General features: G+C 43.5%; 1 protein-coding gene and 1 long non-coding RNA gene across 4 annotated transcripts in view; one reads left to right on the forward strand and one right to left on the reverse strand.

Moving 5' to 3' along the window:
• Nucleotides 1-1,079, reverse strand: part of GYPC (glycophorin C (Gerbich blood group)) — a 30,718-nt gene extending 29,639 nt beyond the window's left edge. The window contains exons 1-2 of one of the 3 annotated variants that reach the window (XM_083754750.1): nucleotides 1,063-1,079; nucleotides 644-877 (exon numbers count right to left, since the gene is read on the reverse strand). In XM_083754750.1, coding sequence (XP_083610876.1) covers nucleotides 644-677 — 34 coding nt within the window. In that variant the 5' untranslated portion in view covers nucleotides 678-877; nucleotides 1,063-1,079. Of the gene's footprint in view, nucleotides 1-643; nucleotides 932-1,062 lie in introns of those variants that run through there. The other 2 variants (XM_083754749.1, XM_083754751.1) reach the window with 2 other exon arrangements.
• On the forward strand, nucleotides 7-11,677 carry LOC310825281. Its single transcript, XR_014555210.1, has 3 exons — nucleotides 7-326; nucleotides 991-1,117; nucleotides 11,318-11,677. It is a non-coding gene; the product is annotated as an uncharacterized lncRNA (long non-coding RNA).
• The last annotated feature ends 3,049 nt before the right edge of the window (nucleotides 11,678-14,726 follow it).

Below are 14,726 nucleotides of genomic sequence, written 5' to 3' on the forward strand. Positions count from 1 at the left end.
AACTTTTCACCAATGTGTAAGGAATTTGAGAAACAGGAAATACACCCCGCTTTCCTCTCCCCTTCATTTTTCTAACGTTCAGTTGCCTCATGCCTGTTTTGCTACAGTTAGTGAAAACAAAAATGCATTGTGGCTAAATATAGTCTGACAGTTTGGGGCTTGGCTCTCATGTTACATAGACAGTTCCATTTCTGTATATTGAGTGAGGCAGTAATGTCCCAGGAAAGAGAAAGAGGGGAATGGGGGAAGGATATTAAACAGCTAAAAACTTCTTTACTTTTTTTTATGAAATACGATTAATTCCTACTTGAAACAACACTTTCTTGGTAAGTGAACAGTAACGATTCAGAAGTTTAAATCTGGATTTTATCTTCTCCAAGGACTGTTATGTTTGGATTCCTGCCTCAACTTCTCCACATTCTCTCTCTCTGCCGATTTCCCACATCCACACTCACAAATGCAGGAAGGAAGGGAATAAAGTTTCAAGGACACACTTTAGAAAGGCAATCTCTTTGGATTCTGTAGATACAGATGTATCCATCTATATAGAATAAAAATTTTGCAATAAACTTAAGCTAGGAGTTGTACAGTTTGCCATTATAGTACGGGGGGGGGGGGAGGGAGAGAAATATCGAGTACTCACGCGGAGCAGATGTTGTACTGTTTTGAGAAGCCATCCTTTACGCATTCAAAACTGCCCCCCTCTCTCTCCGCCTGTCTTTTTTTTAAAAAAAAATTTCTACTGACAGTCAGTCGGGCTTCCCTATCCGCAGTCCAAAGGCAGATGAAGCTACAACAGCTGGCAGGACTGGGAGAAACCAGGAGAGAAAGCAGCTCTTGTTCCGGAGCTTCTTGTCTGGTTCTTGACCATTTACCACTGGAAAAGGAAACAGCACATGTGTCATTCAGTTTGGCCTCTCCAGCTCACATGAGGAGGAGGGGAGGGGCACCAGTTTGCAGATAAGCACTAACTTTTTTTTTTGCCTTTAGCCCTCATATCCCTCAGCTAACTAGGACCTTTCCACCTCCAGCAAGCAACAAGTTGAGACAAAGACATCTTACTTTCAAATCGAGAGCCAAATGCATCTCATGCCAGCAATGTATAACGTAATATAAGGTAAAAACAACAGTGAATTTTCAAGGGAGGAGGGTGGGAAATGGTTACGCTGCCAAAATTGTGCAGGGGAGAATTTAACAATAGGACTTTCATTTTCTCTCTTTGCTGTGGCAGCTTTTCTGACTCGCTGCACAGAGAACTCCCCCCACCCCCCGGTCCCCTATGTTTCAGCTTTGAGACATATGGTTGTGTCTGTTTGTTTCTGAGAGCTGAAGGCAAAGGAAACATAGCGTCAGCGAGCAAAAAGCAGCACAAATGAAGCTGTGTGCTTGGTCCACTTTGGCCTCTGGCTAAACAGGTTTTGCAGGTTTGGGGGAAGTGTTTCCCAAACTGATGAAACTAATTTGTCCAGGGATAAAAGTGGGAGGAAAGAAATTGGTTGCATACACCGGTGGGATAAGAAACAGGAGCTATAAATTGCAAGGTCCCAGTCCTAACCTCTCCTCTGCCATGAGATCATGATGTAACTTTGGGTCTGCTCAAGCACATCTTCTCAGACTCAGCTTCCTCCTTGCCCTCTGTGTTATGTTAATGATAGTTCTTGCCTATCTTGCAGGGCCGATGTAAGTCAGGGGCTGTCAACATGGTGCCTGCAGGCTCAGTCGGTAGAGCATGATGCGCTCAATCTCAGGCTTGTGGGTTGGAGCCCCACATTGGGAATTGCAGGGGGTTGGACTGGGTGACCCTCAAGGTCCCTTCCAACTCTACAATTCTATGATACTTTGATTCTATATTTGTTTGTTTTGTTTAAAAACATTTATAAATTGCCTAATATTTTAAATATCTCTAAGTGGTATGCAGTATAAAAACAAACAATAACATTAGACAAAAATGCCTCATAAAACCAACAAAGCAGTAGTATAAAAGCATATAAAAACCAGAATACAGAGAATTCAAATACATAAAACAGGGTCTGGTATTATGGGTCAGGGAAAGTATGGCAGAAAGATAAGCCTTTATAAAGACATCTGAAGCAACTGGTGGTTGCTGTTTCATGTATGACAAAGTTGAAGGGCATTCCATAGTATAGGAACTATAGCAGAAAAATGCCCATTTTGGAATTACTAACCTATTATATTCTGTAGGGTGTTGTACCACAAGTGGAATTTCCCCAGATAAACTAAGTGATCTTGCATATCTATACAAGGACAGGCCATTTTTCAGGTGACCTGGGCTTCAGTGGTTCAGGGCTTTAGGATTCAAGACCTTGAACATGGCCTAGCAGCTGATCAGCGGCTTGACTCCCCATCTAGTTTATCCTCATAACAATGTGGTATATGCTAGTTTCAGCTAGCTCAGTCACCCAGAAACGTTCATGGCTAAATGAAGATTTGAACCCAGGTCTTTCTGGTCCTAATCTGACACTTTAACTGCTACAGCACACTGGTTTTCTTAATCTTAATATTCAGTCAGGTATTATAGCATCACAGTGTGCTGCAAATCCAGGACCCTGCTGACAAGTGACACCTGATATCGATGCTTCCGTACATTTACAGTATCACATAGCCCAGGGGAATGTTCCTTGAATGGCACTGTTTTCTTGATCTTCTGTCTGGTTACAAAGTGCTTTCACAACTACCTGGGAAACAAGCCAGACAGTGCAGCAACACGATGATTGTGTCATGATCACCCTGGCAGGGGAGCTAATGCAGAGCCCAACACAATTCTCGTTCAGAAGGCATAGTTTCTGCTTGCATTTTGATGAGAATCATTTTGGTGCCAGGTATTTTCATAGCACACTGTGACTTCTCTGCAAGGAAAGAGGATAAGCTGATGTGCACTCTGTAAAGCTGGAGATTAATATACAGTGGCACCTTGGTTCTCAAATGTAATCCATTCCGAAAGTCCGTTCGACTTCCGAAATGTTTGAAAACCAAGGCCCAGCTTCTGATTGGCGTAGGCACCCTGGAAACCATAGCGGAAAGCCACATCGGATGTTTGGCTTCCAAAAAACATTCAAAAACCAGAACACTTACTTCTGGGTTTTTGGCATTCAGGAGCCAAAATGTTTGAGGATCAAGACGTTCGAGAACCAAGGTTCCACTGTATTAGCACCGTGATTCTCTAAGGTAGTAGTTTTCAACGAGTGTGCCGTGGCACCCTGGGGTGCCTTGAATGAGGGTCAGGGGTGTCGCGGGCAACACTGACCACTGTCCCTCTTTCCTTCCCTACCTCCTCTGATGCGCTCTCATGTCTCTGCCTCCCATAGGCTTGAATGACTGTTTGTTGCAGCAGTCCTGTCTACAAGCTCCACAGGAGAAAGGTGCCTCTGTGGCTGGCCAGGGGGTGCTGGTTGCTAGGAACTGAGGCAGCCTCAGAGTAAGCAAGCAAGTGGGTGAGGGAGCCCAGCCGGCCAGTCCACCAGCCCAGGCTGTTGGGAATGGACACACCTCTCTTTGGGGCAATGGCGGGGGGGGGGGGAATGCAGCTCAAAGACCAGAGCTTCCCAGAGGACTCCCAAGGAGAGGGGAGAGGAGAGGAGGCTGAGGGAACACTCCATAAGGGAGGGTATTTGAAAAAGGGTGAGGCAAGTGGTGACATAACTGGGCTCCTGAGCCCCACAAGGGTGCTGCAGTTGGTCAAGGGAGCTGTGGACTAAAGAAGGTTGAAAACCTCTGTTCTAAGGGGTTCAGAAAATCATTTTAGCCTCACAACTGTCTTCCTGTTTAGATTAAATTGATAAGCAGAAATTGTACATGGCCGCACAATGAATGTCATTGTCAAGCAAGGATTTCAGGCTGTTTCCCACATCCAACATCATCATCATCAACAACAACAACAACAATATCTGTATCCTGTCCATCTTACTGGTTTGCCCCAGTCACTCTGGGCGGCTTCTAACATATATAAAAACATAATAAAACATTAAAAAGCACACAGAGATGGCGGAGCTGTGGCCCTTCATCTCATCAGCCCCAGTCAGCATGGCCAATGGTGAGGGATGATGGGAGTTGTAGTCCTGCAGCCCTCCAGGCTGTTATCCCTATTTTGGCCTCTCACCCGCATCAGAAGCAGTTTTAGAGTAGTATGACTAGAGTGGCTAAACTGAGTGCCATGCTGTTGGGGACACAGGCACAATGTTGTAGAATGGAGTGTGAGAGGCAAGGGAGCGCTGAATTTTAGTGCCGCACAGGGCACCACTGAAATTTGAGAGCCCAAAGTCCACCCCTGAACACATTACCTTACTGTTTGTATAGCAAATAGGCTGCAGAACAGGAGTGGTTCAACATTTTTTTTTGAGGGGGAACCCCCCAATGATCTGTCTGGATAGACTTGCCTGAACAAAGAGTTTCAGCATGCATTGGAAGCAGAACAACAAAGTAGCCTGCCTAATATGAATATGAATAATATGTGTAAAAGAGTCAAACCCCATGTGGTACTATATTTCTGTAGCATAATTTTTTAATATATTAATACATCATTATTTTTACAGTTATACACAAACTGGGAGTGCGTATGTGTATAATAGGCAAACAATAATGTGCATATTAATGCATATAATATGTGGAATTGACAATATTTTTTAGCAGAACTGGCTAAAATATAATAATATCCTTGCCTCTGAGATCAAGGAACGAGGTGGGAATTAGAAAAATAATAATCCATGTGGATTAGTTTGACGTGTAGAGTTTCAGAAAAATCCCATCCCTAGCATTGTGCCATTACTGCTGTGATTGCCCTGTTTTTACTACTATTATTATCATATTATTTTATGTTGGAAACTTCTTTGGGACCACATGGGCGATCAATGGTTGGTAAATGTTACAAATGATGTTACAAATAATGTCAGAAGCACTGTAAGGGAGCATGTGGGGTTTTAGGGTAGGGGTAGTTCCTCTCATGAGGGACACATCATGTTACTTCTGGGATAGTGCACATTGTGCATTCATCTCTCACCTATGGCTTCTAGAAGCTGTCAGCATGCAAGAGAGGCCCCACCCTGGGAATGGCTTCAAATGTTCCAGTGAGTTCCGGCTGGAAAAAAGAAGAAAAAGCCCTGACTAAAACTGGCATTTTGTTGAGTACAATCTATCAGCCCCCAGGATACATCAGATATGGGAACTGTTTAGTTTATCTTTGCAGGCTTTTAACGTATGTCACAGGATGGTGTAGGACAAAAAGCCATGAACATGAATGGTGCGTGACACCAAAGAGAAAAGTGGATTAACAGAAGACTGACTATGGAGAATGCAGGCTGGGAATTTCAAAGTGTGATTTCTGGCCCTGCAGCTTACCAAACATCTGCATGTTCAGAACTTGATATTCAGCTGGATTTTTAACCTTATTGGAGGCTTAGAGCCTCCTATCGCTGGCCCCATATTACTGTAGGTTCATCAAGGGCTGTCCTTGTTCCCCAAGGGAAATATCCATATTAGACCATTCCCAGTCCCACTTGAACTGGGCTAAATGTAGAGCATGGGATACACACTGAGAACAAACAACAGCCTAATTCTCTTTCTTTCCTTCTGACCTCAAATGCAACTTCCCTCAGGGAAGCTGAGAAATAAGACAATGAGGAAACAAGAACGGGAGTGCTGTGCCATTAAATTATTAAATTCCTCCTTGTCTGAACTTTCCTCTTACGCTTATATGCTGCAGGCAGTAAAAGCTGTGAAAATGAGGCAGCTAAAAAGGAGTGTAAAAGCAGCTTTTTGTTGAAAGGGAGTCGGATGGGCAGGATGAGGAAATTTCCCATGAAGCAGACTGGACTGTCCTGGAACAGGGACCTAGGTGGATTGCTCTTAGAAAGGAGGAAGATTGCCTACTGCAGGAGATGAACCCATAGAGGAATGTGACACGCAGAAGCAGTGGCGGTAGCTTGCCACCACAACCACAGATGCCCAGGGCCACACAGACCGCGGGAGTGTGCACGACGAGGTCAGCACGCCCAATGCCACACACTTCCGACATCCACGTGCAAGTGACTTCAGCACGCCCCGCACACACTGCCGAGCATGCTGATGCCAGACGTGTGTAGCACAATGTTTGGGCTGGGTGTGAAGGGGGTCAGGGTAGAGAGGGGACAGAATGTCCTCCAAGAGGAAAAGCCTGATTTAGAAACAGGCTTGTGTGTTTAAAAAGCATGCTAATTATGTGCCAGGAGAATCTAAAGGCGAAGACTGTTTTAGGAGTAGTAACAATGGAACTGGATTCCTCATCCACAGTGTAAGCCCAGCTTTCCAACTAGAGATGGACAAATGTGTCAATTTTGGCTTCTTTCAGTTTCTCATTTTGCCCCTCAGTCTTCAAGTCAGTTCTCCACATTTGCGCATACACACACACACACACACACACACACACACATATCTCCTGCTGAATATTTGTCAACTGTTTAGTGAGAATTTCTCCCAATGAACACATTTCACTGCAATTTTGACTAATGGAAATGGACACATTATTGTCAAAAAATTTCCATAATATAGTGCATTTCACATGTTATTTTCACACACACACACACACACACACACACACTGCGAGCTTTACTCTGGCACATGCATTGGTTAGAGAATTGCATTGCAAAATTCAGAGAAGTGTGAATTTCAAAGGATGGTTGTGCTTTCATTTACTTACTGGTTCAAGAAGTGCAAATTAGGTAGTCTCTCATTAAAATGCAAACAAAACTGATTTCCTTCCCCATTTCCAGCACCAGTAACATGTGTACAACACCCCCCCGCCATGAGATTATTTGATTTTCCTTTCCTTTTCTTTGAAATTTTGGTTGCGGGTTTTAGTCAGATTGGCTAAAGAGTATTTAATCCTCTGATATGGCCAGGTTACAACTCTAGGGTTCCACCTCAAAAGTTTAACAAGTTGTTTGTTTTTTAGTGCCTTCTATCTGCCTGCTGCACTGTGAGTAAAGATTTCGCAGGGCCAGTTCTAATAATAAATTGCATACTGATCATTTTTTTCTACCAGAGCAGGGGCACATTCATGTTATATCTGATTGGCTTTCGTTCAAGATTTTCCAAGTTGCAGAAGGCAAAGAAGAAAAACACGGCAGCAAGCTTGTATGGCATGTTTATAATCAGTGCCTAAAACAAATCAGCCTCCCGGAGGAACCAAGAAAATATTTACTGATTACAGCACTCTCAACACCAAGGTTTTCTTTACATGACTATTTTGGAGGACATTCATCCTGAGAGCTTCCTGTTTTCATCCTCTGTGTGATGAACAGTTGCCAACACCAAACGATGCTCAGAGTCATGAATGAACTCCTCTCCTAATCAAAACATTTGAAGGAAAGGGTTTTTCCCCCTCATGTGTCTTTCTTTTTGCTTTTGATTTGTTGCTTTACTGCAACAAGAGAAGGGTACTGTATAGCACTGGGATCCACATGTTGATAGGTCTCTTTCACCGGTGTGTATGGACATAGAAATTATCTCAGATTTAGGAATTTAGAAAGTTGCCTTATGTGAGTCAAACAATTGGTCCATCTAAAGGTAAAGGCAAAGTTAAGTCCAGTCAAAGGTGACTATGGGGTTGCAGCGCTCATCTCACTTTCAGGCTGAGGGAGCCAGCATTTGTCCACAGACAACTTTCATGTGGTCATGTGGCCAGCATGACTAAACTGCCTCTGGGGCAATGGGACACAATGATGGAAACCAGAGTGCACGGAAATGCTATTTACCTTCCCATCACAGCAGTACCTATTTATCTACTTGCACTGGGGTGCTTTTGAATTGCTAGGTTGGCAGGAGCTGGGACTGAGCAACGGGAGCTCACTGTTGCAGGGATTCGAACCGCCGACCTTCCGATCGACAAGCCCAAGAGGCTCAGTGGTTTAGACCACAGCGCCACCTGCATCCCTTTGTGCTCACTGGCAGCTGCTATCTAAGATCTCAGACAGTGGCCTCTTTTCCAGCTGTGTCAGGAGATACCAGGGGTTGAACATGATACTTTCAGCATGGCCCTACCAAAGTTTCGTGGCTAGTGGGGCTATTTCAATGTGTGGAGTAAGATTCTCAGTAAGTTTCAAGACCCATACTCTCCATATGTTGTTGGACTACAACTCCCATCATCCCTGACTGTAAGCCATGCTGTCTGTGTATGACAGGAGTCCAACAACATCTGGAGGGCCATATCCTCCCCTTGTAATAATTACAGCAATAGCTAGTATCAACATCAGTCACCAGTGGCGGAGCTTCATGCTCTGGCACCAGGGGACGGAGAGCAGGTGGGGGTGTGACTGGTGCACGTCCCGGGGCATGGCGCACATCCTGGGGGTGTGGCACACTGCCCAGAGGGGCATGGCATGCATCCTGGGGGCATGATGCGCCGCCTGCAGGGGCATGGCGCCCAGCGTGGGCGGGGGTCAGCCACTATGGCACCCCACTAGGATCACGCTGCCAGGGGCGGTGTGCTCCCCCCCCACCCCTCTTCCTTTGTCAGTTCCAGTCACCACCACCCATTCTTCCTTTTAAAAAATGTAAATTAAACCATATTTACTCTGTGTCGTGTGAGAGCTGGCTGCTGCTCATGGGGCCAGAGACAACCTTACATGGGAGTCTTGCAAGACCTGCTGATTAGAATGCCTACAGTCTCTAAGGATGAGGAAATTGTTTACGAGGTTTTGTGGAGGTCAAGATTTAATTTTGGAGATGCTTAATTTTTGTTGAAATAAAAAAAAATTAAAAATTGTTCAGTAACACCTTAGAGACCAACTAAGTTTCTTCCGGGTATAAGCTTTCGTGTGCATGCACACTTCTTCAGATACTTCAGATAATTTTTGTTGTTATTGGTATTATGTTTTTGTACAGTGATTGTTGACCTTATGAATTCTATAGGGATTGTTTGACCTCATTGCATACTTAGTGAGACATTTTCATGTATTCTTTTAAACTACTTACATTTCATTATACATTTGGAAACATGTAAATTTTTGATGTTTTAAGCTGCCTTGAGCATGGCTTAACTATAGAAAGACAGTGTACCCATAAGTTATGGTGAGGCATTCAGAGCTAGGCCTAGGCATTCAGAGCTAGGCCTTAGATCCTCTTAACTGTTAAGAGCTATAGTCATTCAGTGTGCAGAACAGGGGTGTACAATGCATACTGTCCAACTCCCGAATGAGTCACATGACCTGCACCTTGCTCTCATCCCCCCAAAAGCATTTTTTTTTTGGGGGGGGGGAGTTCTCATGCAGTACCCAAAATGACCACTGTGGTCTTGCACAAAATAAACCTGGGATGCCCCTTTTTCTGGGGCACTTGGCAGGTATTGCAATGCATTATCAGATGGTGTTGTGGGGCAGAACTACGAAAAGATCCTTTCAGACACTGGCATTCCTACAACTTATTTTGATGGGTTTGGGGTAGGATAGGGGCAGTATGGATGCACTGGTAGAAGCACCAGATTGGTTTTGCCAGTGTAGCCATGTAGCTGTGATTTCACTGCTCCACGTAAACAGTAATGATGCTAGTGTCAAAAAGATGGCTTCACAGCCACCTGAGTCAGGAGATTATTCTAAGGATGGGTGATATATGAACGATTCATTTTTGTTCACTGGAAGTACTAATTAAATGCATATTTCATCAAACTTGGATTAGGCTCCTGTGTTTGCTCTTTCTAAACAGTAGGTTTTTCTGCTTATATGGCTTTCAGTGTTTAGAGGGGGGAAATTAGTCTCTTGCTTTCAACAGATCTGTCATTTATACACATTGTCAAGATTGAAGTGATGATGTTGACTGTTTTACTCCAAGTTACATTCTTTAGCACGATTTTGAAACAGGAGGTTGACTCCTCCAGGAGAACAGAGAGAAGACCTTTCTCTTGGCCCTCCTGAAACTTCCCTGGAAATCATGACACACTGATCCTGTAATGCAATCTTTTCTTTGGCATTGTTCAGAAAAGAACCTCCCCATCCTTCCTTCCCCCACACCCAGCATGACTTAAATGGAAAAAATAATCTGCAAACAAGGGAAAACTTGGATCATGCATTCCTATTCACCTTCTCACAGAGAAAGGAGGGAAAATATAGGCACGAAGAAGTAAACAAGCACCAGACATCATCATCATTTTGCATCCCCAAAACTGAATAAAAACAATTAAACCCAAAACACACAAAAATCTGATTATTATTTTTTAAAAGCAATACCCAAGGCAGAGACCTATTTATCCAGCTGGGAAAGCTTATATGGGCAGAAATGTCAGTTGTTTCTGGAAAGTGCAGATAGTGGACGCCTGTTGCTTCTCCGCAGAAATGCTGCCAGGTTAGTCATAGAACCAGGAGTCCTGTAGGGGTCTTGTAATCCAGCCTCTCTTGTCCAACCACTGCATGAGGGCCTCCAGAGAGGATCAGACCACAACCCTCAATGTAATTTCCACAGCTATATTGCTCTTACCATCAAGACTCCTCCCCCTCACATTACAGTCGTACCTTGGATCCTGAACGCCTTGGTACTTGGACGTTTTGGCTCCCAAACCCCGCAAACCTGGAAGTGATTGTTCTGCTTTGCAAACATTCTTTGGAAACTGAACGTCCAACTAGGCTTCCTCAGCTTCCGATTGGCTACAGGAGCTTCCAGAATGGATTCCGTTTGACTTCCAAGGTACAACTGTATTACTACTACTACTACTACTACTAATTTATTTATATCCCACCTTTTCCACTGCTGGGTTCAAGGCGCCTTACAGCTAAAAACAAGAACCACTAAAAAATAAATCATTATAATACAATTAAATGCACATAGAATTTAAAAAACACACACATTTACATATAAAATATGTTTAAAATATAACAATAATTACAATAAAAACACCACGGCACCAGCCCTTTAATTAAAAGCAGCCACCAAGTGTGCCTGTGAGGGTGGCAGGACTGAGAAATGATCCTCTCCCGAAGATCTCAAAACCTGGTCGGGTGCATATGAGAGAATATGGTTTCTCAGATATGCTTGGACCTAAGCTGTGTTCATCCAAAATCTATTCTCCTGTAACCACAGCCTGTTAGATCTAGTCTTGCCTCCATGGACAACAGAGGAGCCTCTTCTTTCCTTCATCTATGTTGCACCCCATCAGATATTTGAAGAGTGCTGTCATGTCCCCCATTTCTTAAGTCTTCTTAGCTCCTTTAGATACAGTTCCTTCAACTTTCTCATATCTCTTGCTTTCTGTACTGTTGATACATCTTCATTGTTTCAAGTGGGGGGACTTAATTCCAAGTAAGTGCATCACAATGCCAGTTCCCATCTAATCTTTTAGAACACAGTCCATTGGATTATAAAAGTAACAGCAACATGAACAAAACTCCTGTTAGTGGTCCTGGTCCTCCTTGGCTTAGATCCACCAGAAGCCATGCACTCATCATTGTGGGTCTGATCCTGCGGAACTCCCTTCCTGTTGAACTTCATGCACTTGCCAAAGTCCCTCCTATATCAGCAGGCTGGAGATTTTCTGTTTTTATTATTTATTTTTGACTGATTTTTACCTCCTGTATGTGTTTTGTAAACTGCATGCTCACCGGTTAGAAACTTCATTGATTAAGTGGCAAGTAAATAGCTGAAATAAAATAAATGAATAAACAAACTCTGAATAAACAAATAAAATGAATGAATAAACAAACTCTTGCTCTGTCTCCTCACACTCTCTCTATATGGGGCAGGATTCAACTAATGAGCCGCACCAGCAGAAGCCTGCACAAAGACTTCCATTCACACAATGGGATCTTTCTCTTGTGCACCCTTGTGCACCCAAAATTTGCTTATGAGTGTCAGGAGAGCTCACAGAACAATGCACAGGGGGAGCAGAGGGGGATCATTTCATGTGACAAGCTGAAATGTCTACATTGACTGGAAGATGTGGGGGACATTCATAATCCTCTCCAGATAACCTAGGGATTGCACCTGGGACCTTCTGCCTGCAAAGTAGATGGTCCACTTCTGAGGTATGGCCCTCCCAAAGAAGGAGAAGAAACATTGGTTTGATGCTTTCATGCCCTGCTTTTAGGCACATTGGAAATATCTGGCTAATAGCTATTAGAGCGAGGGTGTTTGGGTAAATGGTTTCTCATGTGATCCACTAGGGCTCTCCTTATGTCATCATGTTCTATCAATTTACATTCCAGATGAGTTGTGCCCCTATGTAATTTCTGGTGCCTCAGAGAAAAGGGGAAAATACTTCATAAGTTCAACAGCTCCATCTTAAAATTAATGAGATTCCTTGCTCCTACAATTTCACGTGTATTATTCTTTTCTTTATAGCTTTGTTGCTTTTGCAAAGCGACTGGCCTGTGTTAAAAATCTTAATTTTCACATCCTCCAGTCCATGCATGCAGAAGTGTGTATCTCATTAACAGGGCTGGACAAGCACAGCAATTAAATTAAATTACCATAATAGCTTAGATATTAGTGACAACGAGGTGAAATTATAGTACTAAGAATGACTTCTCCCTGGGCTGCTTTGTAGGACTCATTGGAAGAAGAAAAAAAGATGTTAAATTCCAGTATTGCTTCCTGTAGTATGTGCTTTTGCTGACAATACCTGTGGTGGATTAATTACCATGCTCTTTTTATGTCTAGCTCTTGCATTATATATAATAATAAATTCAAATTCCTGGAAAGTGCTTAGGCCACAGTTGGCAATTCAGCTCTGTTGATGGTACCTGTTCCTCATACCTCAGCGAAGCAATGAGGAAACCTACTTGACACTGGCCAGCGACAATGGGCAGATCCACACCATAGTCTTGAAACACATCCAACACACATTTAATTTTCCCCAGAGAATTGTGGGAAGAGTTGTTTGCTGAAGCTGCTGAGAATTGTAGCTCTGTGAGGGGAAACTATAGTTCCCAGGATTATTTGGGAACAAGTTGTGTGTTTTAAATGTATGGTGTGATTCTGCCCATTGCATCTGCTGGTCTCATGAACTTGCTAATGGTCCAAAACATCTCTGCATAACTCACTACCACTTAAGGATAGCCATGTCAGGTTAAGCCAGATGCATTTTTGTTGTTGTTAAAACTCTCCATCTTTCCTTTTAGTACTGAGTTCCTGAATAAAGTACACTGGTGCATGTAAATACAGAGTGATCTAACTACATTGGATTTGCTTTATTTTTTCATAAATTCTAATGACTTGTCAAGCATGCTTGGTAATGAGGGATGGGGAGAGGATTTTGGTTAGGCTGCTAGCTTCAAACCTTCTCACTCTTACAATCTATAGTGGTATAATTGCCCCCTTCCCTGATTTTTTGGCATGCTGCCACACAATGGCATTATTATCCAGCTAATATTTCTTAATCATACACTAATACAGAAAAGCTTTTTCTTTAACCACAAGAAACTGACTTTGTATTTTAATCAGTGTGGCATGTGTACAAGCAGCATCCTACTTTCTGAGTGGAGGGGGTGAGGATTGATGGACCTGCTTTGGGAGATGTCTCTTTCATGTCACTTCCTTCAGAATGGGGCAACCTGTCAGTCTGCAGGCTCAGTTCGGAGGAGCGATATGGCAGACAGAGTCGATGGTACGGAGTCAAAGTACTGTCCACGGCAGGGAACATTAGCTGCAGACAAAATTTAATAACAACAAGCAGGTTCACCATAGCTCAGGCAGACACATAGTTCCTCTTCTAATCTCCTAGAGTCCTGTGGGATTAGAATTCCAGAATACTAGGCATTAGAGAAACAGAAAAGCCACAAAAGGACTATTCCTGTGAGAGGCATACCTAGGGTCCCTTGCGCCCTTGGCAAGGAGCTGAATCGGCACCCACTCCAAGAAAAAAAAGATCTGCAGTTTACTGCAATTGCCACTTTACTACGTTTTATCTGATCCAAGTACTCAAAGCATCTGGAATGAGGGTAAGGGGAGGAGGCAAAAAAAAATCATAAAAAAAATCATAAGCCTTTGTGCCATGGTGTGAGAAGACTGAGAAGCTTCTCCTGTATTTGATCTTACCATGACAGTGGTGGCCTGTCACTACATTCAGATACACCATGCACTCCATAGCCTCCAGCAGTCTGCCTTCATACAGCCTTGCCATTTCTCCTGCGGCTCAGCTCCCAGCTCTTGTCTAAACTCACAACCTTACACAGATAACTGGAGACATTTTTCTGGGGTGATTTTTGTGCCCCACAACCCCAGGCCTGTATCCCTGACTGGCAGAGGCTGGTTTTAGTAACTCAACCTCTGATCCCTTTGTGGACGCTTGTAACTGTGATATTTGCTGACTGGGGGAACACAAGGGTATGTTAGGGGGGCGTGACTACAACCCCAGAACGTTTCTCAAGTCAGGCACAACCCCCCATTAGAATGGATAAGAAACTCCCCAAAATTCACTAGTAATGGCACCCATTGACCACAGGTGCAGAAAATCAGCCACAAGTTCACCGTCAAAACCATTGACTCAAATAGCAAGTGCACTACTATAAATAATAAGTGTAGAAAGGCTCTTTGTCTTTTCTGTAAGAAAAAAAAAACCCTGTCCCCTCTGAAGACAGCTTAGACAAAGAAAAAGTGGTTAGCAGAGAATGTTCATCTGACACTGTTAGCTAGCGTTGCCATATGTCCGGGAATTCCCCTCTTTTGGGGTCCTACATGCCCATCGGGGGGGGGGGGAAGGATTTTTACATTTTAAAGCAATTGTCCTGGGGGTTGGGGTAATTTTGTTTGTT

The sequence above is a fragment of the Podarcis gaigeae genome (assembly GCF_964106915.1).
Source record: "Podarcis gaigeae genome assembly, chromosome: 1".
Taxonomy (NCBI): Eukaryota; Metazoa; Chordata; class Lepidosauria; order Squamata; family Lacertidae; genus Podarcis; species Podarcis gaigeae.